This window comes from Fusarium fujikuroi, chromosome FFUJ_chr05 (genome assembly GCF_900079805.1).
Source record: "Fusarium fujikuroi IMI 58289 draft genome, chromosome FFUJ_chr05".
Lineage (NCBI taxonomy): Eukaryota > Fungi > Ascomycota > Sordariomycetes > Hypocreales > Nectriaceae > Fusarium > Fusarium fujikuroi.
The window spans coordinates 4,440,762-4,467,951 of record NC_036626.1 but is presented as its reverse complement, the minus strand read 5'-3'; the positions used below and the strand labels follow the sequence as shown (position 1 = coordinate 4,467,951).

Here is a 27,190-nt window from a genome sequence, read left to right as displayed (position 1 = left end):
GCTCTCATTGGTGCGGCAGTGTTTTTCCAGAAGCGATCCATGGACGATCAGCTTGACACGATATTCAGTGGAGAATGATGGGTGCTTAACTGGATAAGCATATTAACCCAAGCTCCATACGGTATTTCGGAAGCACCAACTCCATCAATTGGAGCAAACTGCCATTGGCCCGTACCGGCAAAATAGAGTTTCAGATGCTGATCCCCGGTTTAGCCTAATACCACTTTCTGCCGTGACCTCATGCCTTGATCGTATAAGACCATCGTGATGTCTTTTAAGATTCATTTTTCGTAAACAGTTGATTTTCTATTAGTGGCAATTGAGGTCTTGACTGCCGATATGTTTGATCGCATCAAGACCAAGGCTCTTCTAGTAGCCTGCCTGGTTTTCTCAGGCTCAGCATTACCCAGTGGCAATGACAAACGCCATTGGGTAGGCACCTGGGCGTCGATGCCTCAGGAAGTTGAGCCTGCAAACTTAGCCCCAGCTCCTTTTGTACGTTTTCATCCAGGACTGATGAAGCTCTCTTGCAAAGCCCTCAAGTACTAATAAATAACTTTGCGACAGGGAGGAGCAGATGCAGCAGCTCAATTCGAAAATACTACTCTTCGCCAAACATTTCACATGTCCATTGGAGCTGAGAAGATCCGTATTCGATTTTCCAACATCTTTGGCAAAACGGACTTGCCCATCACTGCGGCATCAATTGCTCTACCAGCCGGTGGAAAGGCCGGTGTCGGTCAAATCGATACCAAGACCACGAAGCAGCTCAAGTTCAATGGCAAGAAGTCTGTGTCTGTCCCAGCAGGAGAGATTGTCTACTCCGACCCCATTGACTTCAAGCTGAAGCCTCTGTCCAACCTCGCATTGTCTGTCTACACTGAGAAGGGTCAGCTTGGAAACAAGATTACTGGGCATCCAGGCAGCCGAACGACGTCTTGGATGCAAAGGGGGAACCATGTCCACGCTGCATCTGTATCTGAGGGAAGCACCAAGCATTGGTATTTTGCGAACGGGGTTGACTCGTGGGCACCCAAGGACCACTTCGCTGTTGTACTTCTCGGAGACAGTATCACCGATGGCCGTGGAAGTACGGACGACACCAATGATCGGTAAGAAGAGTTTCGCAGAGTTCGGTACCTTTGCTTACAATCTCCAGATGGTCTGATGCTCTTGCAGCTCATTTGCAAGAATCTGGCATGTCGAATGTCGCTGTGAACAACATGGCAGCAGGTGGCAATGCTATCCTCTCAGGCGGTCTAGGACCTATCCTGCTCCAACGATATAAGCGAGATGCCTTGGAACAGCCGGGTGCCAAATTCGTCGTTGTCTTCGAAGGCGTCAACGACATCGGGCCATCCGCAGCCGACGATGCTACCCAAAAGAGGATCAAAGACGGCCTCATCGCAGCGTATATACAAATCGCGAAGGATATTAAGAAGGCGGGCATGACCACTATTGGAGCAACAATCACACAAATGCTTGGAAACCAGTACTACGCCCCCGAAAGAGAGGTTACTCGAGTCGCCATCAACGACTGGATTCTTGGAAATGGAACTTACGACCATACAGTGGACTTTGCGTCTTTGATCGGAAGTGGAGATAAGCTGCTTCCTCAGTATGACTCTGGCGACGGTCTACATCCCAATCCTGCGGCATACAAGTTGATGGGTACAAAGTTTCCGATTAAGGTTTTCAAGAAATAAGTATAGTTTTAAGCGTAGGACAGATTGAATATTAACTAAGACTCAAAGAACAAATGTCGATTAGAGTTCTAGCCTGAAACTTTGATACATTTGGGGCCAAATATGTATAGCAGGGCGGAATAGACTAAGACGCTCACAGCATATGCTGTAGATCAGATCAGGCTAGTCTGGATTACGTGGCTGTGCTGCGTTGCGCATGTGCCTTGTACCTAATCGAGTTCAGGAAGAAGTTCCCCCTGGTATCATTGAAGTATGTGTAATTTCCCTTGTAGATTCTTAAAACCTAAGGCTGAGGGCAACTAGAGACGCTAATCTCGGGAAGGGCGGCCGGTTGCCCGGACCTTACAATTAAGGGTTTGCCTCCCAGAGGCGGTGGTCTCTGATTCGTTTGCTGGATTATCCTGGTTTCAGCTGAATCCATTACGAGCCTGAGTTCTCGGGAGCCCTGGCTAGGCAAATTCAAGGTCATTTGCAGAAATGTTTAATCTACAGCGTCAACTTCGAGCCATCTGAAGATAAAGTGTATTATGAAGATGACATCAATTCAGAATCCAATATGGGCATCTCGAATTCTTCGGAATTCCTACTGCAGCTCTGATTTCTGAGTTGGTCTACGGCTTGGCGAGGTGGGCTGAACATTGGACAAGCATTCTGAGACACGCCAAGCAGGGATGTAGATATCACAACCAACAGTTTAAACCTCTTCCCCACTAAAATCCATCACTGTCTACTCTCTTCTTGAATCGTACTTTGAAGATGTCTTGGGATCGTGACGACTTAGATAAGAAAGGCTTCTTCTTCGATGACTCTATCCGCATTACGATTCCGTGGGCCCCATTCCCGCCCCACGTCGAAACCCTCAGACAGTCAATGCTAGACTTCACATGTCAAGACTTCGACGTAACTTCTGAAGAAGATGCCGCCACGCAGCATGAGGCTAAGAGATACTCTGAAGGTGGGTATTCTGAGAGTGATTGGGAAGATTTCTTTCGAAAAAAAACTTCTTTGATCCACTTGTCCAAACGGCCTCAGGGTCACCGAAAGACTCACGCAGGTCAGTGCAGAATTCGCATCTAAAGGCAAGTTACTGATATGTGCCCTATCAGAGTTTCACGATACAAGTATTACTACGATACGGTCGTATTGTACGTATTGCAAGAATAAATCTGGAAGATAGATGCTTGTTTAAAAATGAACAGCGACACCGACGCTTTGTGGGAAACCTTCAATGGAAAAGGTGACGAGGTCGACGATTCAACAATTCGCCGATTCGAGACTGTGAAATGCCCCAAACCCGACTACGCATTCTATCTTCCAATGTACCATCTTAGTACCAACTCCCATATACCTGGAATTACCGACCACAGAGCCCGAGAGTGGCCCAAAGAACCAACGCCATCCCTCGTTGAGTCATTCTCATGGTCTAACCTAAAGATGCTTTATAAGAACGGTCTTCGCTCTACTCCGTTTCGTGTCTTTAATGAGGAGCCCCGCGAAAAGGATCTCAAATGTTATCCGTGGCTTCTTGTTGAATATAAGAAGGAAAAGTATACAAGTTTTGAACGTAACCGGTTAGAGGAGACCGTGTGTTGCCAGGCAGCCAACGGCAGCGCAAGTGCTATCAAGCTGAACCAAATTGCAGCAAGATATACCATCGAGCTGCCCGATGAGGCACATGTTCCTCCGATCCCAGTTGTAACCACAGTCGGACCCAAAGTCAAGGTTTGGATAACATACCTTGCCAGAGACTGTATGGTACTCCAGCAGGGTAGATATCTTTGGTCTTCAAGATGGGAGAAACGCAGTCAGGCTTATGTAAGCATGGAGCTCAAAAATTGCCCTTTTATCTACTGACTATTTCCCTTAGATGATGAAATGTGTCTGGAAAGGTGATATGACTATTCCTCGAGATATTGTAAAGTTTCGGCTTATCCTTGAAAATTCGTATACCTGGGCAGCACGAGTGTTCAAACCCTTGATAACAACATATATTGATCAGTGGAGATTTGTGCACTCTAGAAGTGGCTTGTACCCTACAAGCGCAAATACCGCATTGGCACGCCGCCAACAGGCTACGGAACTCTCAGGGAGTGCGCTCCCGCTGATCCAAGGTGTTCTAGATCGTCAGTCAAGCTTCGAACTTGACGATAGTCTGCACCATCGCCTTACACCGATGCTGATGGGCGTCCTCGTTCAACAGATATGTGCTGCAGAGCGTCAGACGCTTAATCGAGAGATGGATCGCATCGTTGCCGAGAAGGTTAGAGCTTTGACCTTGAATGCTGGAACATCTTCGTGTCCATGCAGATCCAACACAAGGACAGACACAACAGACGAACAGACCCAAGAACCAAGTCAAGCCACGACAATCAGTGTCGAAGACCCTAAGGATGATGACTATATAGACTCCCAGCCTCGTAGGTCTGGGAGCGACGGATCCACCTCCTCAACTCCGATTGGAGGGTTACGACGAAGTACGCGATTGAACCCGCAGGTGCCTTCTCTTTTTTCAAGCACGCCATCTGGTCAGACACCTAGAACTCCTGATTCAGGGTCAAGAGCAGGAAAGACACCCCTATTTCCTTCGTTACCTAAGGCACCAGAGAGCCAGAGCAGCTATTCGAGGTCAGTGGTCGAAAGTGAACCAGAAAGCGAGCCTGCATGGAGCCTTCCATCTGGAGATGAAGATACAAATACTCTGGATGGCGAGGTGACCCCTCTGCCTTCACCATCGGCTACATCTTCAACCATATTTACACCGACCGACAATAGATCTACGCGAAGCCCAGTGCCAAGCTTGTCACCACCAGGTCCAGCCCCAGCTCTGAGACCAGTGAGCCCGTCATCTACGCCCCTGTCAACAGGCATCTTTTTGTTTCGGGGTATTCCACCAACAAATTCAGCTGCTAAGTTCAAATGCGGAGGATGCGAAATGGCAGGAAATCTCTTTCACCCCTGTCCCGACGAGAAATGTTCTTCCAGGGTAGACAGGGCGAAATTGGGCGGAACTTGAAGGTATAAGTAAATCATACTAAGCCAGAGCCTCCGCGAAAGTATAAAGACTTTAAATGTTATTGCTAGGGAGGGAGGAGTGAACCCAAGATAGGCTATATTGTACAAACATGAGCATCTCCAAATCTACATACCTTGGCTTTATGGCTGTCCGTATTATCAGCCTTGCCCAATCATAGTCACACACTTTTTTAAAAACCCCGCACGGCACATTCAGCTGCTTTTGATTCTTACCCTGGCATAAGTTCCTGCTTTGTGCCCATTAGTCCATTATCAAATATGCCACCAGCCAATGCTTTTACATCGTGCGAAGCATGTAGGTATGTCTTTACCAGACCTTATCGCAGCTCTTGAGCCATAACTAACTAGCCGGAAGGCGTCTGAAGCGTAGATGTTCAAGGGATACCCCATCATGCCGTCTGGTAAGCACTCACTTCTGTCGGCTTGGATATTTAAGTCTCAGATCTCTGTTTAGTGTACTCGGCTAGGCAAGACATGCAATTATGTAACAGAACATGCCATTTCTAGCCATAGAGCCTCCACCAACGCCTTGGTGCGTCAGGGTTACGCAGATCCTGCCACGGAATTAGACCTGCACCAAACAAACAACTTCCCGTGCTCGTACTTTTTGGACTCTGATTTTTTCCAGCCAATATCACGAGACATATTGACAATACATGACGGCCCGTTTTTTCTCGAGCAACAAAGACGCTTTGCAATCGCTGGTATATTCGACTCTTTGATAGAACACTACGCGAATACCATCCACCACTGGCTACCCATTCTCAGCATCAAGCGCCTGAAGCAAACTGCAAAATCTCTAGAGGATCCAACTCGGGGAGTCGTTGACGTCCTGGTTTTCGTGGCCCTTGAGGCTCTCGTTAGTCACGGTGATCGGCCCACCTCGTTACCGCAAAGTAACCCTTCATATTTAAAGGCAAAACATGGCAGTTTTATCGCGGAGAGCGGGGGAACCATTAATATTCGACTGATACAGACTATTGTTCTGGTAGCCTTGTATGAGTTTGGTCATAGCATCTACCCTGCCGCATATTTAACGATAGGACAAGCTGTGCGACTAGCTACCATGGTTGGACTACACAGTAAAAAAGATGCAAAACAACTGTTCGTGGAGCCGGAAACATGGACATTATGCGAAGAGCAGAGACGGACTTGGTGGGCCATCGTAATGCTTGACAGGTATGTGCAGACCCATGTGTCATGGGAATTTAATCATTGAGTGTTACCAGAGTTGTCGTTGCAGGCTCACCTCGACTCCTGATGGCTGCTCCAGATCCGAACACGAATGACGTTCTTCCTTGCAACGACGACGATTGGACGAATGGGCGAATAGGTTTCAATGAAGCACTATTCACGCGCAACTTCCATTCGCCCTCGTCCGTGGGGCATTTCGCAAGGGTATGCCAAGCGGTTCATATGTTTGGGAAGATCCTCCATCACATAAAAGCCAGAGAAAAAGATACTGACCCAGTTGAACTTACTGCTGAGGCCTTGCAGTTACATATCGTCTTGACGGCGTTAGATCAAGGCATCATGAGCAACGACTGCGACATTGCAACGGCGCATGGAACCTTGCATTCAGCGTTATCACTGTGCAGTTTGGCTCGACTGCTTCTATACAATGAGTACGCATGCAACGAGCCCAGCTTCAGTACGGCACGTGAAAGGCTTGCAGCAGAGGTTGAAATGCAGCAGATATCTCTGGAAGGCATACAAGACATTGTTTCCAAGACAATACCCCGGATGGCAAGGCAAATAGTTTCGGCGAGCCAACAGCAATCCAAGGGACCGAGACATTCGCCCATCTTGGCTGGCTGTCTATATCATGCAGCGACAGAGTGCGCGTGGTTCGTCAAGGAGAACAATGATGCAGAGATGGTTGCGGGATTAGACGCTATCACGCAGGCGCTTCAGGCTCTGAAGTCCGAGTGGTCTGTTTGCAGTAAGCTCCTACATTTTGACCCAAATATTTGCAAGATGGCTGATCAATACTACGCAGATAAATATCTTTCGTATTTGGAGGGCAACAAAATGCAAAATTGACATCATTTCAAGGATAATAGGGCCGATAGAAGTTGAGACAGTCAATCATAATTTTCCTGTCTGGCCGCAATGGCCTCGCATTCCCGCTCTGCCCGCTCTGCTTACCCTGGGGTCTACAGTGAGCTCAAGCCCCGCTTCCGCTCTGCCCGCTCCAACGCTGACATTCCCGCATGCCTCAGTATGGACTGCTCCACTCTTTGGACGTTGTCCCCAAAATACGCCAAAGCAACATAATGCCGAATTCTCTCCTAAGAGATCCGTAAATTGTTATAAAAAGGGCAGAATCTTCTCTTATATTTTCTTTCATTCTGTCTTCAGCATATCTCACACCATTCTCTCTACCAATATCCCCTCTCGCATTTTATATCTGCTCTCAATTATTACTCTTTGTTCTGTCCGTCAACATGTCCCAGCTTGTTTGGCTTGTCACTGGCTGCTCCTCCGGTTTTGGATCGGAGTTCGTGCGTCAGATCCTATCCCGAGGCGACAAAGTCATTGCAACTGCCCGAAACAGTGCAAGGATTGAATCACTTGCAAGTCAAGGAGCAGCTGTCCTCGAGCTAGATGTCAAGGACTCACAAGACAAGATTGACCAAATCATTGCCAAAGCCATTGCTATCTATGGGCGTATCGATGTATTGGTTAATAATGCTGGTTTTGTAGCTGCTGGCTCTTGGGAAGATCTCAGGTATCCTTCCTGATAAGTATTTGGTATTGTCGACCTTGCTAACATATCCAGCTACGATGAATTCGTTTCCTCCTTCGAGACCAACGTCTTTGGTCCAATCAAGATCACGCGTGCAGTGCTTCCGCATATGAGAGCCAGGAAATCAGGGACTATGGTCTTTATTAGTTCTTTGTCTGGCTGGGTCGGGCACCAGTTTACTGGAGCTTATGCGGGTTCAAAGTTTGCTCTTGAAGGTCGGTTGCTTCTAATTTGACCCCGACAATATTTCCATCTCGGTTCTGACATAAAAGTTAGGCGTTGTTGAAAGTCTGCATAACGAAACCCAGGCCCTTGGTCTTCGCACCCTCTTGATGGAACCCGGACGCTTTCGAACCCCTCTGCTGTCAACAGGCCATCTTCAGCCAAAGCAGAGTCAAATTGCCGATTATGAATCAGCTTCCGAAACTCATCATAAACATCTTCATGGTGGAGACTTGAAGCAGCCTGGAAATCCAGAAAGGTTTGTCGAGATTGTACTTGACCTGGTCAGACAAGAGGGCTGTGCAGAAGGGAAAAGCATCCCGTTTCGTCTCCCTGTTGGGAAAGATGCGGTAGAAGAGATTGGGGCCAAAGTAAGGGATGTTTTGGAGACAATGCAGGAGTGGGACTCTATTATAACAGAAACTAACCACTAATTAGTTATTAAATATTAGCTTAAGCTGATGTGATATTGCTAAAAGATATAGGCCTAGATATGGCTGCAGCGAGCTGAGATAGAGATAGTAGAAGGTATGGTATTATGTGCAAAGCGCAATGTACCTAAAGCTAGGATAGGACTTTAAATTTAAGAGGACACGACTAATAATTAGAATCTCCCTGGCTAAGACCATATAAACTGCTCGGCTAAAACGGCATAAAGCTTACTTAAGACTGCAAGAAAATGCAACCATCCTTTCTGCCTGCTTTAGATTTCGGGATTTAGCTAAGCCTTTTTAATACTGTAGCTGAAACTCCTTTCTCTAACACTAACCTTCTTTCGTATTTCCATACATACTGATTGGCTGATTATTCCTGGCTGATAATTATAACCTGAAAATCCCGCATATACTGATAATCGATTGCCGTTTTACCGCGCCAGCTATTTTCTTATTAACAATAAGTGTCAACAGGCCACTGCATTACAACGACGCTAAGGGATGGGGTTTCAACGAATAAAGGAGGAATAAGATGCTATCCAGTATATAAGTAGACACGTTCTCTTCGCCGATCTGACATTGTTGCATGTGCAAATTGACCGGGGTGGAGGCCTTACTCCGTTTGACATTGGTATCTATAGGCCATGCCTTTGGCTAGTGCTTACTTATGTACGGCGGCCAAAATTGAATGGAAATTACTTAATAGTAGGAGAAAGCCCAAGACATTAAAATAGCATACTCTGCTACTAAATTTCCTATTTTCACGTGTTACCTTCTTTTGCCTACCTATTCATATGCAGCTTTTGTTCTCCCGGCTCATAACAGAGACGAAGCCAGCATAAATCAAAGTCGAACCGATGTTCTCACGATGTCCGGCACGCCAAGCCTCCTTCGCTATGTGCAAAACTCGAGCTCGGACCTGCATATGGCGATGGCAGACGAGGAGATGATATTCAAAGACACCCTCAACAACGCCAATGTCATGTTCAGTCTGTTCCCCACGAGCGGATTCAACGGGTCCCCCCTCACTATCTATGGCGACGGTTGCGCGATATCTGTAGGTGGTGATATTAATTGTACCCAAGTATGTTCCGATCCGTCGCTGCTCTTCAAGACGTGGCAGTCGCAATATTCGTGCTTGGCACTCGCCGCTCTCTCCATCGGCACGACAGCCTCATTCAACATTAGCTCGTCCTACATCAAGGCGACGAGCAGGACTGCTTCCATGGTTGGCGTTCCTGATATAACGGGATTTGATGGTGCTCGAGTTCTGAACTTGACATGGAATTGTATCAGGGCCTCTTGCACCGTCGACGACACTTTTGGAGACTGCCATGCCGAAAATGTCGTGGGTTATCAGGCCCCAAGCACGGAAATGGGAATTCTCACGAGTCTGACTACTGATATCGCGGAACTATGTGCGACCGTGCCCAAGAACCAACTTAACACAGACATTGGCGGACCAGGCGTAAGTGACAAATACACCCAACTGGCAGAAAGATACGAATAACTTATCGCACTTGGCTGATCTTCAAGCTTTTTTGAATTTTAGGTTCGTTTGTCTTATATGCTGCAGGCTATAGCTGCAATCTATATGTTTGTTATCTCTCGCCTCTTCACTACATCCGCAACCATTAAATGGTTCCGTGATAAACTCTCAATCACGAACGGAACTCTCAGCCCTCGCGTCACACACTTCCTATCCAAGGTCGAGGAGTCTCGCATAGCAGACGCTACAACTAATCTACTCGTCGAGTTTCAGGAAGCACAGGTATTCTTCGTCTTGGCCATCCAAATCGCTCTCTTGATAGCAACCCTCAGAGGTGCCGAGTTCATAGATGCCAGCAGCATTTCAAGCTACCTTGTCGACCAGCAGTGGATCCGACAGTCAGCGCAGTTTGTCCTCCTGCCTATCGTCCTCAATCAGCTCAGCTTGAGGCGCATGTGCCGCAGCTCCGTCTATTCACTACTCTTGTGCGCCGTGGTTCTCATTATGGGAGCAGCCGTCATCTACAAAACGGCGTTGAGCTACCAGCAAGACAAACTCTGGGGCATGTTCTCGAGCAAGTTCTCCGTGCAAGAATGCGGCTACAACACCTCGTTACGGGCTTATTGCTCGGGTAGTTCAGGTTTCTATCTGCTGCCCGGCCCGAGCGTGATGCCGTGGATATTTGTGTCGTATGGCGTTTTGGTGCTCGAAAAGGTGGCTATAGCTGTCAGTGGGTTAAAACGGTACAAGTTATGGTACGAGAGTCCAGCCGTTTCAAAGATCATGGACACGACAAGGCTCGGCGCCGCGGTAGTCTTGCCGGTCTTCTACTTCGCTTCTGAGATTGCGCTACTCGTCTTTATCGGCAAAGCCTGCTACTTGATCTCACATATGGTCACACCTGGTGAAGATTGGAACATTGGTCAATTGGTGGCTGCATTGATATGGGCACCTGTGGTCGCCAAGTACTTATATCAAATCCTCTGTATTTTTTTCTCTCGCGCGAAACCTGCACATATTTAAGGTTCTCGAGGCATTCTGGGACTTTGCTAACGTCCTTATTAGGTGGGATTAGCAAATCATTGGAGAATAGAATCCCCGAAAAATACGCAGTGGTGAAGAGGCGTTCAGATCAAAAGACTGATGAAGTGGACAAGTCGGGCCCTCATGATTCCCAGATCCAGACCAAGTCTACAGAAACGAGCTATACCAGGCTTGATGCTAATGAACCTGGCGAGCCTAGCTGCTAGGCTCATGCGGCTTCCTACAGAATTTCGATCTGGCGCTTTCATCCTAGAGGCAGACGCTCTCGTTCTCGCCTATGGGAGTGGGGACATTCGAGTTATTAATTTTGACCTTGTTGGATTGCCTACGCGAAGGCTTGGAACGGACAGGAGTTGAGATATTGTTTTGCTTTTATCGTCAATATAGTTATGAAAGTTCCCCAAGTCTTATAGCGTCTCGTTTCAAAGCTCAGAAACACCCATGACTACCAGTGGGTATACTGACAATAATTACTTGAACTAATTAAATATCACCTTGCTTCCATGTGATAGAACCGAGTGGGATATCGAGTGGGATATCACGTGCAACAGCAGCTCCCATTCAATCAGCATTGGACGTGCAAACTGTATCCCACTCTGGGTATCCCATTCAGTGGGTCACTACTTACGGCCTTTCCTTTCATGTTAGGTCCAAGCTCGCGCTTTGCTCAGTTGCATTATTATCCCACCGGATATCTTTGTCATAATAAGGTTCAATCCAATGGCGGCATAGCCGCAAGCATGACGAAACATACGTAAAAACAATTCAGAACGATTTCACAATAATTAGAAGATCAGATAAACCCTGCAGCCCTGCATGTATAAGTACAATGTTGCATTCCGCCTCAAAAACAGCTGGCCACCATCCTCAATCACATTTCATCGTGCACCTTGAATCGACGAAACACAAGTCCAACAATTACCATGCAATCCAAGATCACTCTTCTCGGCTTGGCCGTTCACGCTAGCCTCGCGTTCTCAATCCCTCGTCCTTACACTTGTCCATCGATTTCTGGCAATAAGACGATTGATGCGTACCAGTTGTACCCAGAGAATGTTGACTTCGATACGCGCCGTTGTCTTGTGTACTCCAGGTTAGTACTGATCGAAGATCAAAAAGAGTAACGAAAAAAAGGCCTGACATTTAGCATAGCGTCTTGTACAATGCAACTGCTGTCGCCTGGGACCCCTACCGTGGAAAGATAGTGCATACCTTCGAGGCTCCCGGGCTCAGCGGTGACCCTCTCCTCCATTCAAGCGGTGTGCGTGTCGACACTCTGGACCGACTCTCTGTTGTCATCGACGCGGGCGCTGCCTTTGATACCGGTGGCCAGAATATCCAGGGCGACAACTTGCTTGTTAAGTTCGACCTTGTAGACAATTCTTTACTGTGGCGAGCGAACCTGACCAAGGCAACCAATGGTGTATACGGCGGTTTCCAAGACAGCGAAAGCGATGATGAAGGCAACACTTTCGTTCTCGGAACCTTTCCGAGCAGTCTCATCAAAGTCAGCGCAGATGGAAAGTCGGTTGTCCCATGGTATCTCGTCGAGCCAGCCAACCATACCATTCACGGCTTCTCGGGAATTTCCCGCAAAGGCGATACCCTCTTCGTGACCGATAACACGGATGGTCAGCTTTACACATTCGATATCAAGGCAGCGAAGGGCAAGCCGGTTCGTGTTCCGACATCAAAGAATGGCAAAGCCTTGGGTCAGAATCTCGATGGCTTGCATTTGCCCTCACTCTACGCCGGTACTGTTCTTCTGGTCAGTGACAATACCAACGGCACTGTTGTTTTGCGATCCAGCAATGGAAAGTGGAAGTCTACGGAGAATCTCGGAACTATCTCCAATCCTTACCTCAGCCAGGGCGGGTTCACTGTTGCATCTGTGCAGATCTCTGATAGTATTTATGCTGTCACAGAGTTCTTTGGCGATGCTATTAATGGAACCTTGCCTGGCAACAGGACATCTTTCCCCTTACGAGATATTACAGAAGAGGTAGAGACTCTACTCAGAGCTTAGTTGCTGTAGTTAGTCCAGAATTAGGCGTTCCTTTCCTAAATACTATCTTATAGAACTTAAGTAATAAAATGAGGTTATTTATAAATGTTATTTATCTTATATTAAAGTTAATAGAGAATCCGCACTTAAAACTTCAGTATAGCTATTGCTATTTATTTAGAAAGAATCTATACCCTTTACTGTTATTTATATTCTTAATATACACGTAAAGACTTACCTTTTTATTATCTCCATATCCCCTCTCTAGTTTCAGCCCATCAGCCAAAGCTTCACCCCATCCACGGATACTTATTGTAGCATTTTCGCCAATGCTCGACTTTTGCGCGCTGATAACCAGACGCAACTGCATCATCAGTGTCGTCGCTATCGTGAAAAGCACGCTTCTTGGCCGTCCTTGTCACTCCGCCACCTTCACCGTCTGGCCTTTTGCCAGAAATCTGAAGCGCTGAGACCTGAAGAGTGAGATCTTCGCTGGTGGGTTCCGGCAAATCTATGTCCATACCGTTCGGACTGGGTGATCTATCACCCTCAGACACTTCGCTTCCAGACCAATCATCTTTGGGTGCTTCATCTTCAGATTTATCGTCGTCAGATCCATTGTCGTCAGATTCTTCTTCCTCAACCTCACCCGCTTCAAACCATTCATCTTCAGACAAATCCTCTAAATAAATGAAATCGTCGAGGTTATGCTCTATCTCTTTCCAGTATTTCCAGTCTCTCACCTGTTCGCGCTCTTCCCACTGGCCCAATTGTCTCGATTCTTCACGCATCCTCTCAAAGTGTTCCGCTTTATATTCATCCAGGCGGATCCGTGCCTCTGTCTGCCTCTTGGTGTGTCATGTTTTCATCTCCCGAGTATTTTCGGAGGAGAATATAATGAAGTAAATATCGCTCTGTGTAGTCGAAGGGCTTGAGAAGGGAGAAACTGTGGTCGATCGTAGTCGGGGATCCATCTTTAGTGCTTCTCAATTAAGTGATGACTCTGTAAATAGTATGTCTTGCAAATAATAGTTGGTAGGTATTTGTGTTTGTATAAAATTTTCTTAGTGAAGTATAGAAAGAAGGCATCTAATTATTTATATTCTGAGCTGAGCTACACGTTTCGTATCGCTTTGTCGCGGCGCGATGTCATGCCTTTAAGTTAAACACAATTCATTCTTTGTTAAGTTTCCCAGAATAGCATTTTTAAAAGATTGTGGCAATTCTCACCTTTAGCGTCTTTATCCTTTTAATTCAAGAAAATGTCCCAATGAGGTGGAATCTATTTTAGAATAATCCTTTGTTCTATTGGCTTTGTCTATGTTGTTTTGTGGCCTTATATGTAATCCGTTTATTCAGACTGAATAGATTCCATACTTCTTAACACAAGTGAAAAATGTTATCATTCTCTTTGTCGGTATTGTTTTTGTAATAGTTCGTGCTAATAGACGTAGTACTCCAGCCAGTCTCTGCATTGGGTCATAGCTAGAGGGCGCATGTTGTTACTATGCTAAAGATATAGCAATTACCATTCCATTCATTACATAAAAGTGAACCTGCTTATTTAGGCGTGAACTCGATGATAGACGGCCTGAAGCCCAAGATGATACCCTCACAGCCTGGTGGAGTGAAGCTTTCCCACTTCGTAATATAGACACTTGTCAATCTGTAGCCTGGTGGTGCAGCACAGCCATAGTATGATCCATGCTTTCCACTACCACATTCCAATGCCTTATCTTTGTTGTTCCAAAATCTGACCTTTCCAAGTTTCTGTCCGTAGTAAACGCTGACCCAGTAGAAGTATTCGTCCTCAGCAAGGTCGAGTTGTTTTGGCGCACCCCCAGTAGTCGACCCATAAGCATGACCCCAGGAGTTTCCGTACCTCATCTGCAGTCCATCAATGTCATCCCATCCCCTCACGTACGCGGAAGTGATGGGAGGACCACGGTCAGTGACAGGAGCTTCACTGTACTCGCTCCATGCAGCATTAGTCGTGTGACGACCAAACGGGCCGAAGTAGATCTCTCGGTCCAATTTTCTCAAGACAGACTCGGGCATCTTGTCTCCCGCCAAGTATGGCCAGTATTCGGCGTAGTTGAGCACATTCATGACCATACCAGAGTCGTAGTCCGCGTAGGCCCTGAGAGTGGCTGCAGCTGTGCCTCCCCTGTTGTCGGCGTCATTAAGCTCCGCATGGTAAGGTTTGACCTGCCCCCGCCCTTTATAATAGACCTTGTAGGCGTAGGTTGCATAGTCAAGATCATCGTATCCTTCACCATTCCCTGTGTATCCTGATGCAGGAACAGCGAGGTCAGAATATGCGTCTTCCCATGTAGCGACTATAGTACTTGGCATTTCCAGGTCGATGGCCGTGGCGATAGCCCCTTTGAGTAGATGGTTCTGTTCCGAGGCCATCGTTGCTGCATATCCAACAACACCCTGGGGCGAAGTTTTCTTCTTAAACTCGGCACTCATTGTGTTGATGTTCTTTTCAGAGTAGCCCCAGGCTATGCCATGCCTGATGCCATCGGATAGCAGCATGAGGTGGATATTGGCTGCAAGAGCAAATAAGGGAAGAGAAGGCACTGCAAAACTTTCGACCCGAAACTCAGGAATAGCAGCTCTGACTACGCTCAAAAAGGCGATGTGAGTCATTTTGAGCGTGTCCCTTGCTCTCATCTGCTCATCGCCAGATGAATCCTTGTAGTCTTCCCAGACCCGTGTGTAGTTCTCCATATTATCTTGGAGACCTCGGATCTTCTTCCTCAGAATGCTCAACTGAGTTTCTGTGATCTTGGTTTTAGCAAGTGCCTCGACGCGCTCTCGTAGCTTCTCCCAGATCTTCTCAGTTGCATTTGGATGAAAGAGTAAACTTCCGAACAGTGTAGTAAGCGCGCTAAGGCTGCTCCCAATGACTGGGATAAGTTCACAACCCAGAGCCAGGACGGAGCAGACATATTGTCCGACCTCTTCGGGGTCGGTGACCCCCAGCTTTTGGCCACTATCGGCGGCCTTGATAAGCTTGGTGGTTAGATCATTGAGAAACTTTTCGCTGATTTTAATACCCATTTTGGAATATTGGCTGGCAAATGAAGAGGTAAATGGCAAGGTAGGTAGTGAAATAATAAAGAGTCTTGAGGGAGTGGGTAAATGGCTTGAGAGACTCCTTCCTAATAGTGAAAAGAATACCATCAGACCTATATACTTATCGAGCCATTGTACCATGCTATGGATATGTATTGTATGTTTCTATGGCGTTACTATTGCCAGTATCTATTCACAGCGCTAGAATGGGGCAAGTTGCGTAATGGCTAGGGCTGGCTATCCGGCTTAAGGTAAAAGATTATCCATATTAACCTGCTTCGAAATTTAATGCAGCTGGAATTTCACTATGTCGGTTCCTATTGGGCTGGAAATTGGAGAATGTAACGTCTGAGCACACGGCACAATACATCTTAGCATTCAACAGTACAGAAGGCCAAATCGACATCTATGCCAAAATTTATCTTTTAGTAGGCTAACCTTATACTATATAGTGCTGTAATTAATATTCCTTATAATTTAATATAAGCAGGGTAAATATAGGTCCGATTAATTATAGCCCCTTACTTAAAAGGGTTATATAGCTTTACGTAACTTTATAATAGTTATTATTAATCTTAAGTTTAGCTTTATTTTTATCCCCTAAATCTATTATGCCTTATAAAGTAAGAAATCCCTACTTTTAGTATATTATATTTACCTACAATTGCCCTCTATAATCTAATATATATCTTATTAAATTTATATGCTTTAAAGCTTTATTTTTATTTTACTTTAGAGTAATTTAAAGTATATTCCCTCCCTAATTTTATACCTAAAGCCAGATCACCAAGGCACTAAACTTTAGCCTATATTAACCCTTCCCTTACCTTACCTTTATACCCTTCTATACTTTTATATTATATTAATTAAGGTTATATAATTAAGGGCTTTATTTTTATATCTCTTTTATCTTTTATTCTTTACATTTTGGCATACTATATAAGTAACTTAAGTGTTATAACCCCAGCATTTACATCACGTGTATATAAAGGACCTATAAAAGTTAACTAATAAAAACGCAACCGCCTAAATTAATTATTAGAAGGTATATCTAATAACAGACTAATCTAATATAGGACTGACTAATATTAAATTAATAGCAATCTAGAAGCGTATTAGTCTAGGACTAATAATAACCTTACTTACAGTTAGCCCTATTAAGAATATTTTAGTATATAAAATATATTTATTTACACTTCTATAGATTTAGCTTACTAGCTATTAATAAAACTTTTTTATATTAATTAAGTCTAATATATATTAAATTTACTATTAAGAGATATAATATTTTAATAATCGCTTAGTATTATACCTTATATAATCTGCTAATAATAAACCTAATATAGCTTAGTTTATCTATAGTTAGGAACTAACTGTTATATATTAATAGCTCTTATTTAGACTATATTGCATTATGCTAAGTAATATAAATATAATGGCTGTATCAGTCTAATCTATCTAATAGTATCTTACTATACCTATTAACCATCCCCCTACTAATTAAGTTATAAGAGATAATAATAATAACTCTTTTAAGGAAAAAGATAAAGAAATTACTTAACTTTAATAGTAAGTTATTAATATAACTGTTAAAATGGCTAAGTTTTATTAGATACTTATAAAAACTATAAACCTTTAAGCCTAATAAGTAACTAATAATTAAAATAGACTTTAAGAAATATAAAATCTTATAAACACTATAGTAGCAGGTAGAGATACTAAAGAGATACTTAAGCCTAACCTGCCTAAGCCATTTAATAGAACCTTTAGTAAGCTAGCTATATTCTTTACTTAATATAAAGCCTTTATAATTTACTATCTAATTTAGTTTAGAAAGGATTTTACTAAAACTATATATATTACAGGATGCCTTAAGGGCATAGCTACATAATAGTTCTAACCTATTATAGAGGATTATATTAGTAAACCTAAATTAAAATAATAACCTTAAACATTTATACTTTATAATAATTTTAGTATATTTAAAAATGCACTTAAATAAGTATTTAAAATAATTAATAAAAAAGGATATACTAAATAATGTATTAAATCCCTAAGATAGATTAAATTAGCTTTTAAATATATAGTAAAATACTAGCAGCTAGCCTTAAAGCTACCCTGGGATTAAGATATCCTTATATTACTTTTCTTTAATAGACTTAAAGAAACCATTTAAGCAGAATTATATAAAATACCCTAACCTAATACTTTAGTTAAGTATATTAAAATAGCAGTAAAAATTAATAATTATTAGTATACTTAAAGAACTTAAAATAGTAAAAATAATTAAGGATAATAAGGAAATAAACCCTATTATAATATAAACTAAGGAAGATAATAAAATATTAACACCTTTTATGGAATAGAACCTGGATTAATAATAACTGTAGGAACTATAGCTAAAGATAAGTTAAAACTTACTTACTAGAACTGTAGTAAGAAAGGCTATAAGGAACCTAAATGTAAGAATCCTATTAAAACTAACTAAAAGTATAAACTAATACCTTATATTCCTAAAAGTAAAAAGATAAATATAATAAAAAGAAATAAAAATAATAATAAACTATAAATAGCTATTTAGACTATTAATATAACTAGAAAAGATAGATATAATAAAACCTAAATATTATCTGTTTAAAACCTAATAGGCACTTATATATAAAATCTATTTCTTAATAAGGAAAAAACTCTTAATAAATACTACCTAAATATCTTTAAGGAATAGAAACTAGTCTTAAGATATATTATATTAATAATAGAAATACTATATAAAAGTAACCTAAAAGAAAGAAGAATAAGAATAAATAAAAATAAGAAAAAATTATACTGCAAAAAGAAAGAAGATAAAATAATTTATCTTAAATAGGAACCTATACCTTAATTAAATATATAACCTACTTAAAGAAAAACTATTATTATAGTTAGAAAAGGAAAAGAAATTAACCCTAATCTGGATAATAAACTTAATATTAGTTCAATTTTTAATAAAGATATAGATAAAGCACTATTATAGATATTCTAGAAGGCAGGAGTATCCCTTAAAATGGAAAAAGGCATTATTTAATATAATCCCTACTTAGCAGTAGATAATATCCCTATTAGAACTATATTAAAAAGACTAAATTAACACTATAAAGATTTAAACTATATAAAAGCTTCTAGACTTACCTAAAAATTTAAAGCTAAAAAGATTAAAAGAAAGATAGAATAAAACATTTAAAATATAAAATATATACTACAATTTAATAAATTTAGAAATAAAGTATAGCCTAGTAAAATAATTAAATATACTAAATTAGCTAAAGAAAGAGCAATTATAGAATAAAATAATACTATTTATATTTAATTATATATAAAAAATAAAGTAAAAGACCTAATAACACCTAAAAAAGAAATTTAAATTAAAGTAGATCCTAAAAGGTATATAAACTACCCAAATTACTAGCAGATATCCTAGGTATTATATATATAATATTACTGCCTATAATATAGGCAGAAAAAGGAAGTAAATAACTGCTTCTTGGTATAGATTAAAGAATATAGAAAATAAAAACCTTACCTAATTATTAATACTCTAGGATACTAGATTACCAGAAAATATAAAGGAACTTAAGTAGCTAAACTTATAGTATATATTAAAACCTAAAAATAAGCCCTAAATTATATCTAAAATACTAAATAAATTACAGAATGGAGAAACTATATTTAATAAGAATAGGATAAAGAAGAAAAAAACCTAAATAAAGATATCTATAATACTATTATAGAAGTAAATAGGCTAGAAAAAGAATAAAATAAAACCCCTAAAACCAGCTAAATAGATAAACTACTGCAATTTAACAATAAAGTAAAATAATTAGTATAGGAAGTAAATACAGAATTTTAATATAAACTGGCTATATAATATAACTGCCTTAATAATATTAACTGCTATAAAAGCAAATATAGCTATAATTACCTATAGGGAAAAGGAACCTGCTATCTATAATAAAGCGCTAAATAAATAAAAGAGTAAAGGAAAATAAACTTCCCCTAAAAGCTTTATAAACTACAGTTAATAAATAATAATAAATATACCTAAACTTAAAAGTCAGAATTAAAGATAAGTAACTAAATGCATTTATAGATAGTAAAGCTATTATAAACCTTATTTTCCCTAAAATGGTTAATAAGCTAAGGCTACTATAGAGAGATAAGAAGGAACCCTATATAGTATAAAGTAAAGAAGGAAATACTTATATCTATAAAAATAGAAAAATTACCTAAAAGATTAATTACTTAAAGGTATTTATTAATAGAAGGAATTAAGGCATTAACTTTAATATTATTTCTATATAGGAATATAACTTAATACTTAAATACCTATAGTTAATATACTATAACCTATAATTTAACTAAAGAACTGGCTAGGAAACCTATAAAGATTACCCTTTAGATAATAAAAACGATTTAGATAGTAATAATATAAGATCTTAAACTTTAATTAATAAAAGCAGTAAAGAATAAAGCAATAAGATATTACCTATTCTAAAAGGAATATAATATAAGTTCTATAAAGGCAGAAATAAATATATTAAATAAATAATAGTAACTCTTAAAAGACAGTTTAAATAACTAAACCAAGATCTCTAAGAAATAAAATAGATTACTAAAAAGGAATTTAATAAATAACTTAAAAATATACCTATAAAGTATTAAATTTATAAAAAACTATTTTAAGAGGAACTAAAAATAAAGTTACCTTAATATATAAACTATAATATTAAAATTATATTAAAAGACAGTAAGAATCTAAAATTCTTCCCAATTTATAACCTTACCTAATCTAAGCTTAATACACTTAATAAATAGATAAAAAATATACTAAAAAAAGGATATATTAGAACTTTAAAATCCTTAACTAAATATCCAGTTATATTTATACTAAAGCTAAACTTAAATAAATTATAACTTATAGTAAACTACTAATAACTAAATAAAATTATAGAAAAAGATAGAATACTATTACCACTTATTACTAAACTTAAGGACTGCCTATTTAATAAAAAATAATTTATAGCACTTAATCTTAAGTCTGCCTATAACCTTATTTAAATTAAAGAAGGCAATAAATAGAAGATAGCCTTTAGAACGAAATACAGATTATTTAAATATTTAGTTATACCCTTTAAATTAATAAATACACTAGCAGTATTTTAATATATAATTATAAATATACTTTAAAAGTACCTTAATATCTTTATAATTTATTACCTAAATAATATCCTTATCTTCTCTAATATAGAAAAAGAATATATAGAACATATCTATAAGGTTTTAAAAGTACTATAAGATACCAATATACTTATTAAACCTATAAAAAGTCATTTCTATTAAAACCAAGTAATATATTTAGGCTATAAAATCTTATATAATAAAATCAGGATAGATAAGTATAAAATTGCTATAATAACTAAATAGAAGGCACCTATAACAGTTAAGGAAATATAATCCTTTCTAGGATTTACTAACTATTACTAATAATTTATTAAGAACTTCAGTAAAATCGCTATATTACTTACTGAAATCACTAAAAAAGACAAGACTTTTAAATAAAATAATAAAACCTAAAAAGCTTTTAAATAGCTTAAAATGGCTATTATAAGCAAACCTATTTTAATTATATTTAATTTAAAATAGTAAGTTAAACTTAAGACCAATACTTCTAACTTTGCCTTAAGAGGATAAATAGGGCAATGCAATAATAATAGTATACTATATCCTATTGCATTCTATTCTTATAAGATATATAGAGTAGAACTTAACTACCCTATTTATAATAAAGAATTTTTAGTAATTATTAACTGCTTTAAGGAGTTTAAATACTACCTTAAAGGAAGTAAATACCTAATAAAGGTATTTACTAATTATAAAAATATAGCTTATTTCGCTATAATATAAAAGCTAAACCAATAATAATTATACTATACTAAATATCTATATAAATTTGACTTTACTATAGCATACTGTAAAGGTACTGATAATAGATACGTAAATACCATTAATTAATAATATAATTTTAATATAGAAATTATTAAAATAAAATAATAATTACTAAAGATAAATCCTAAAGGAGAATATTAATTTATATAACCTATTAAGATAATAGTAAAAACAATAGCTATAGAAATAATAAATAAAGAATATAACTTCCTTTATAAATTTTATTTATATCTATTATATAGATATTAAGGAATAATAAAAACACTTAAAAGACTATAAAAATAAGGATATAAGGTTAAAAGAAAAGAAGTTAAGAAAGTTATTAAATAGTATAACTTATACACCAGAACTAAGGCATAACGATATAAACCTTACAGATAACTATAACCTTTACCGGTAGTATAATAACCTTAAGACTTAATTATAATAGACTTTATTATAAAGCTACCTTTATTAAAAGAACCCTTAACCGGAATCTTCTATAATAGCATTATAATTATAATTAACCGATTTATAAAATTCTTATATTATATACTATATTAAGAATTTACTAATACAAAATAACTTTCCTATATTTTTTATAGATATATTATTAGTATATATAGATTGCCTAAAGAAATCCTTTTAAATAGAGGAGGTATATTTATAGCAATATTTTGGCAATCACTTATAGATAAACTTAAATTAAACCACTAACTTATAACGGCATTTTAACTACAAGTTAACAGATAAACTAAACAAATAAATTAAGTACTTAAATAATACTTATAGTATTATATTAATTATAAATAGAATAATTAGGTTAAGAAACTATTAATAGCCTAACTTGCCTATAATACTATATATAATAAAAGCATAAAACTTATATTATTATTTATAAACTTTAGATTTATACTAAATATATATTATAATATAAGGTAAGAAAAATCTATTAACCTAGCTGCTATTATTAAAAGTGATAATATAAAAAATCTATATAAAGAAATAAAAATAGAACTTAAATTTATTAAAAAACGAATAAAAAACTACTATAACCTAAAACGGTTAAAGGGACTAACCTTTTTAGAGGGAGATATAATCTATCTAGCTATAAAAAACATTAAAATAGACCGACTAATATATAAATTAAACTATAAATTTATCAGACCCTATAAAATACTATAAAAAATCTTAAAAAATAACTATAAACTAGATCTACTACTAAAAGTTAGACTCTATTTAATCTTTTATATTTTATTACTTAAATTAGCAGTAAATATAATATAAGTTAAAACTGGTAATAAACTATAAGAAATCTTAAGACTAAAAGTCTATAAAGCAGAAGCCATTAAAAATATATATAAAATTAATAGCTAAAGAGAATACTTAATAAAATAGAAAAACTACCTAAAAAACGAAAATATATAGGAACCACTAAAATACCTTATTAATGCTTAGGGATTCTTAAAGAAGTTCTATTAAAATTAAATAAAGGTAAAGCATTAAGGAAATTATCCCTTAACCTAAAAGCAGACTAATTAATATTATTTAAAATATAATTAACCTAAAAATCCTTTACTAGAGTACTTTTATATATATCTAATATAGATAATAAATTATCTTACTGCTCTACCTCTTGTAAACCTTAATAAGTAGCTTTAAAATACTTCTCTTTTACCTAATTCTAAATTTTATAAATATAGGATAAATAACTAACAGCTTTAGCAAGGTGTGTTTATAAAGCCGCCATTTCCTTATAAAGCTTAAGAAGATCTTTACTTACTTAATCTTTATTATTTTCTAACTTCTTTTCTTATTTTATTAATAACATTACTATAAAACTTAGTAAGATACTTAATTAAAAAAATATAATAACTTATATAAAGAGGCAATATAAGTACTATTATAAGACTTCTTAGCCTAAATATATTTACTATAATATAAAGAATTTATAGATATAAAATATTTTTTACTTTTATTAATTTGAAAATAATAAGTATATAGTATATTAGCTTTTTTATATATAAATTTAATAGAAAGCGTAAGTATTTAAATTTTATAATTCTTTTAAGATATCTATTTAGAGATACAGTTAGATATACCAAAATATAATAATAAAAAGTTTAAGTTAGGGCTTACTAAAAGAAATATAGTATTAATTAAGATAATAGGCCTTAAGGATAAGTCTACTAGAGAGGGAAGATTGTATTACAACCCTAGCATTTATATTATATATATATAAAGGACCTATAAAAGTTAACTAATAAGAATGCAATTGCCTAAATCAATTATTAGAAGGTATATCTAATAACAGACTAATTTAATATAAGACCGACTAATATTAAACTAATAGCAATTTAGGAATACATCAGTCCAGGACTAATAACAATTTTACTTATAGTTAGCCCTATTAAGGATATTCTAGTATATAGAATATATTTATTTACACTTCTATAGATTTAGCTTACTAGCTATTAATAAAACTTCTTTATATTAATTAAGCCTAATATATATTAAATTTACTATTAAGAGATATAATACTTTAATAACTGCTTAGCATTATGCCTTATATAATCTGCTAATAATAAACCTAATACAGCTTAGTTTATTTACAGTTAGGAACTAACTGTTACATTAAGGCTAATATCTAATTAAAAAACCTATCTAAACATTATAAAGACCTATATAATTTTATAACATTATATCCCTCTATAAAACTATAAAGGCTAAGAGAAAGCGCTTAGCCTGTAAAGCTAAAAAAGCCTGTCTTATAGAGGAGGTTAAAGCTAAGTATATTGCTATAGAGGAGGCTAAAGCTAAGCGTATTACTGCTAAGAAGGCCAAAGTTAATCATACTGCTACTAAGAAGGCCAAAGAGAAATATATTGCCTTTAAGAAAAAGCTTAAAGCTAACTGTATTACTGCTTAAAAGAAGAAGGCTAAAGAAGCTTATATTACTGCTAAGAAGTTTAAAGCAGAGTATGCCAAATTAAAGCAGCATTATAATAAGCTTATAGAAATACTTACTTATACTAAAAAGAAAATAAATAATAAAGCTCTTAAAGAGGATTATATTATTAAAAAAGAGTAACTTAAGTATTAGCTATATATCCTTAAATATAATAATAATAAAGACTATAAAGCTATAAAGGAAGCTCTATAATATAACTTTAGTAACTATACTTTTAAGTATTTAGCTAAAGAGGTTAATAAAATTCTTACTTCTATCTTTAACTATAAGGCTAAATGCCCTCCTGTAAACCTACAGTTAACTATTTAGGTATATATAAATATATTAAAGAATTATTTCTATAAAGGCCTTATATATATAAAGTTTAATAAAAATAAAGTAAGATATTTAATTACTTTCTATTTTATATTATATTATACTAATTTATATAGCTTCTTAAAAAGCCTAACTTACTTTTTTTATATAAAAAGAAAGGTAAAAACCTTAAGGCTAAGTATATACTTAAATTCTTATTGCAAAATGCCAATACTATACTTTACTATCTATATAGATTTATAATGCCTAAATTACTTCTATATAATAAATATATATTTAGTAATAGTACTTTTATCTATTACTATATTACAGCTCTATTTAAAGGCTATATTAATTACCTCTAGAACTATTTAAGACTAAATTATAGCTATATTAGGGATATATACTTATAGTGCCTTATATATCTCTATACTAATTTATTTAATAGTAACTTTTAAGAAGTATAAGGCTATATTTAATACTATCTCTATTATTAGTAGTAATAGTAGCTCTTTATTTAACAGTAAAGAGGACCCTATAGATACATTAAAGGACTTTACTAAGAAGAAGTATTGTAGACTTTCTTAATTCTTCTATAAGGTTACTAACCACAAAAAGAAAAAGAAGAAGTTTAAGGGTAAAGGCAAGTCTAAGTCTAAGAAGGTAAAGGGCAGTAAATAAGGTATTTTAATTCTATATATAACTATTTAAAACAGTACTAACTTCTTTTAGCTACTTATAATTAGTTTTTAGGTCTTTATTTTTATAAGGATATAGCTTATAGGTTATAAATTATAACTAGTATTATAAATATATAAAGTACTATAGAGCATTATAGGCTACTATAGATAACTATAGGGTATATAAAGTATTATAATATCTAGTAGTAAAAGTTTAACGTTTTTATTAACTTACTTTATTAATTAATTGTATCCTTAAATTATATCTATAATAGATATATATATAGATCTTATAGCACCTTATAGCACCTTATAGCACCTTATAGTTCCTTATTATAAGCAATTTTAAATATTTTTCTTAATATTACTAGCTATAGTTAATATAATATACTTATATACTATATCTTAGGGCTATATACTGTAGCATAAGGCTATATATTATTCTTTACAGTCTTATTTTAAGCCCCTTAATATAAATTTATTTTCTTATATTATATTAATCTTTCTTTTAACCTTATAATAAGCTCTAGAGGGCGCCCCTCTATTAACCTTAATGCTTTCCATATTTAAATTAAATAATAAAAGTATTATAACCAAATAACTGCAGATAATATTATATAGTATATTTTAATTAAGTTTAATATTTCTACCTTTTATAGAGTATTATATTAATATCTTTAGATTTAGCAGTTAGATTAAATAATATTTAATATAACCTAGGCCTAAACAGAAGATATTAAGGCATTATAAAATTATATTAAAGAGCTTTTTTTTTAAAAATATTCTTAAGAATAAAAATATCCTTTTCTAGTTATAAAAAGAAGGCTTTATAATAACTAATAAAGGGCTAATTAAAATATAATAAAGCCTTAGCCTTTTATAGTATTAAACCCCTAAGTAGAAAGAGAAGTAACTTATTAAATTATGCCATTTCTTTAAAAATAATACCTTATTAAATACTAAGTTATAGTTATTTAATTAAATATATCTTTATATCTATATTTAGTAAAAATAGCTATCCTTAAGTTAACAGGCACTATATAAAGTATTTTATAACTTTATGCCTATAAATATAACCGATTAATAGAATATAATATAATACTATTAAACTAGATAGATAGCATTTAGGCCTAACTTTATTTAGTTAATTAATACTTATAATAAGTTAAAGGTATAAGGAATTAAAATATATATATTAATTAATATATACTTACGGTATATTACGTAACTATATATTAGTATATTAGCTAATATATTATAAAGTATACTTAAGTAATACCTTTATATTCTAGAGAATTAAGAGAGTATGCCTCTTATTATCTAATTAGATTATAATAATAAGACTTTTATAATAGCTAGGGCTCATTTTTACCTTTTATAAGCACAGAGCTCCCTACAGGCTATTATAGCTTAGTAGATACAATTCTATAATTATTAAATATATAGTAAAAGTATATATAATAAAAAGATTAAGAGTTAATAGCACCAACTTAGCGATAGTTAAGTAAGGTATTGGCG

The 27,190-nt window shown here is 36.6% G+C and overlaps 8 protein-coding genes; 6 read left to right on the top strand and 2 right to left on the bottom strand.

Annotated features, from left to right (window-relative positions):
- Positions 1–339: 339 nt before the first annotated feature.
- Positions 340–1,706, top strand: FFUJ_14267 (related to extracellular GDSL-like lipase/acylhydrolase; the record flags this gene model as incomplete). XM_023578520.1 has 3 exons in its annotated part: positions 340–495; positions 568–1,112; positions 1,160–1,706. The coding sequence occupies 3 exons, from the start codon at positions 340–342 to the stop codon at positions 1,704–1,706; spliced, it is 1,248 nt and encodes a 415-aa protein (XP_023431313.1).
- Positions 1,707–2,462: 756 nt separating this feature from the next.
- On the top strand, positions 2,463–4,719 carry FFUJ_14268 (uncharacterized protein; the record flags this gene model as incomplete). XM_023578519.1 has 5 exons in its annotated part: positions 2,463–2,661; positions 2,739–2,760; positions 2,813–2,851; positions 2,906–3,521; positions 3,574–4,719. The coding sequence occupies 5 exons, from the start codon at positions 2,463–2,465 to the stop codon at positions 4,717–4,719; spliced, it is 2,022 nt and encodes a 673-aa protein (XP_023431312.1).
- Positions 4,720–5,130: 411 nt separating this feature from the next.
- FFUJ_14269 (related to Zn(II)Cys6 transcriptional activator) lies at positions 5,131–6,782 on the top strand (the record flags this gene model as incomplete). XM_023578518.1 has 3 exons in its annotated part: positions 5,131–5,140; positions 5,231–5,918; positions 5,969–6,782. The coding sequence occupies 3 exons, from the start codon at positions 5,131–5,133 to the stop codon at positions 6,780–6,782; spliced, it is 1,512 nt and encodes a 503-aa protein (XP_023431513.1).
- A 404-nt stretch (positions 6,783–7,186) lies between these two features.
- On the top strand, positions 7,187–8,144 carry FFUJ_14270 (related to ketoreductases; the record flags this gene model as incomplete). XM_023578516.1 has 3 exons in its annotated part: positions 7,187–7,470; positions 7,522–7,703; positions 7,765–8,144. 3 exons carry the CDS (start codon positions 7,187–7,189, stop codon positions 8,142–8,144), a joined length of 846 nt encoding a protein of 281 aa, XP_023431311.1.
- Positions 8,145–9,012: 868 nt separating this feature from the next.
- On the top strand, positions 9,013–10,883 carry FFUJ_14271 (uncharacterized protein; the record flags this gene model as incomplete). XM_023578515.1 has 3 exons in its annotated part: positions 9,013–9,612; positions 9,721–10,618; positions 10,699–10,883. 3 exons carry the CDS (start codon positions 9,013–9,015, stop codon positions 10,881–10,883), a joined length of 1,683 nt encoding a protein of 560 aa, XP_023431310.1.
- Positions 10,884–11,600: 717 nt separating this feature from the next.
- On the top strand, positions 11,601–12,703 carry FFUJ_14272 (putative trichothecene biosynthesis gene; the record flags this gene model as incomplete). XM_023578514.1 has 2 exons in its annotated part: positions 11,601–11,770; positions 11,830–12,703. 2 exons carry the CDS (start codon positions 11,601–11,603, stop codon positions 12,701–12,703), a joined length of 1,044 nt encoding a protein of 347 aa, XP_023431309.1.
- Positions 12,704–12,972: 269 nt separating this feature from the next.
- On the bottom strand, positions 12,973–13,473 carry FFUJ_14273 (uncharacterized protein; the record flags this gene model as incomplete). Its single annotated transcript, XM_023578513.1, has 1 exon — positions 12,973–13,473. The coding sequence occupies one exon, from the start codon at positions 13,471–13,473 to the stop codon at positions 12,973–12,975; it is 501 nt and encodes a 166-aa protein (XP_023431308.1).
- A 769-nt stretch (positions 13,474–14,242) lies between these two features.
- On the bottom strand, positions 14,243–15,751 carry FFUJ_14274 (uncharacterized protein; the record flags this gene model as incomplete). The annotated part of the gene is made up of 1 exon (XM_023578512.1): positions 14,243–15,751. The coding sequence occupies one exon, from the start codon at positions 15,749–15,751 to the stop codon at positions 14,243–14,245; it is 1,509 nt and encodes a 502-aa protein (XP_023431307.1).
- Between the last annotated feature and the right edge of the window lie 11,439 nt (positions 15,752–27,190).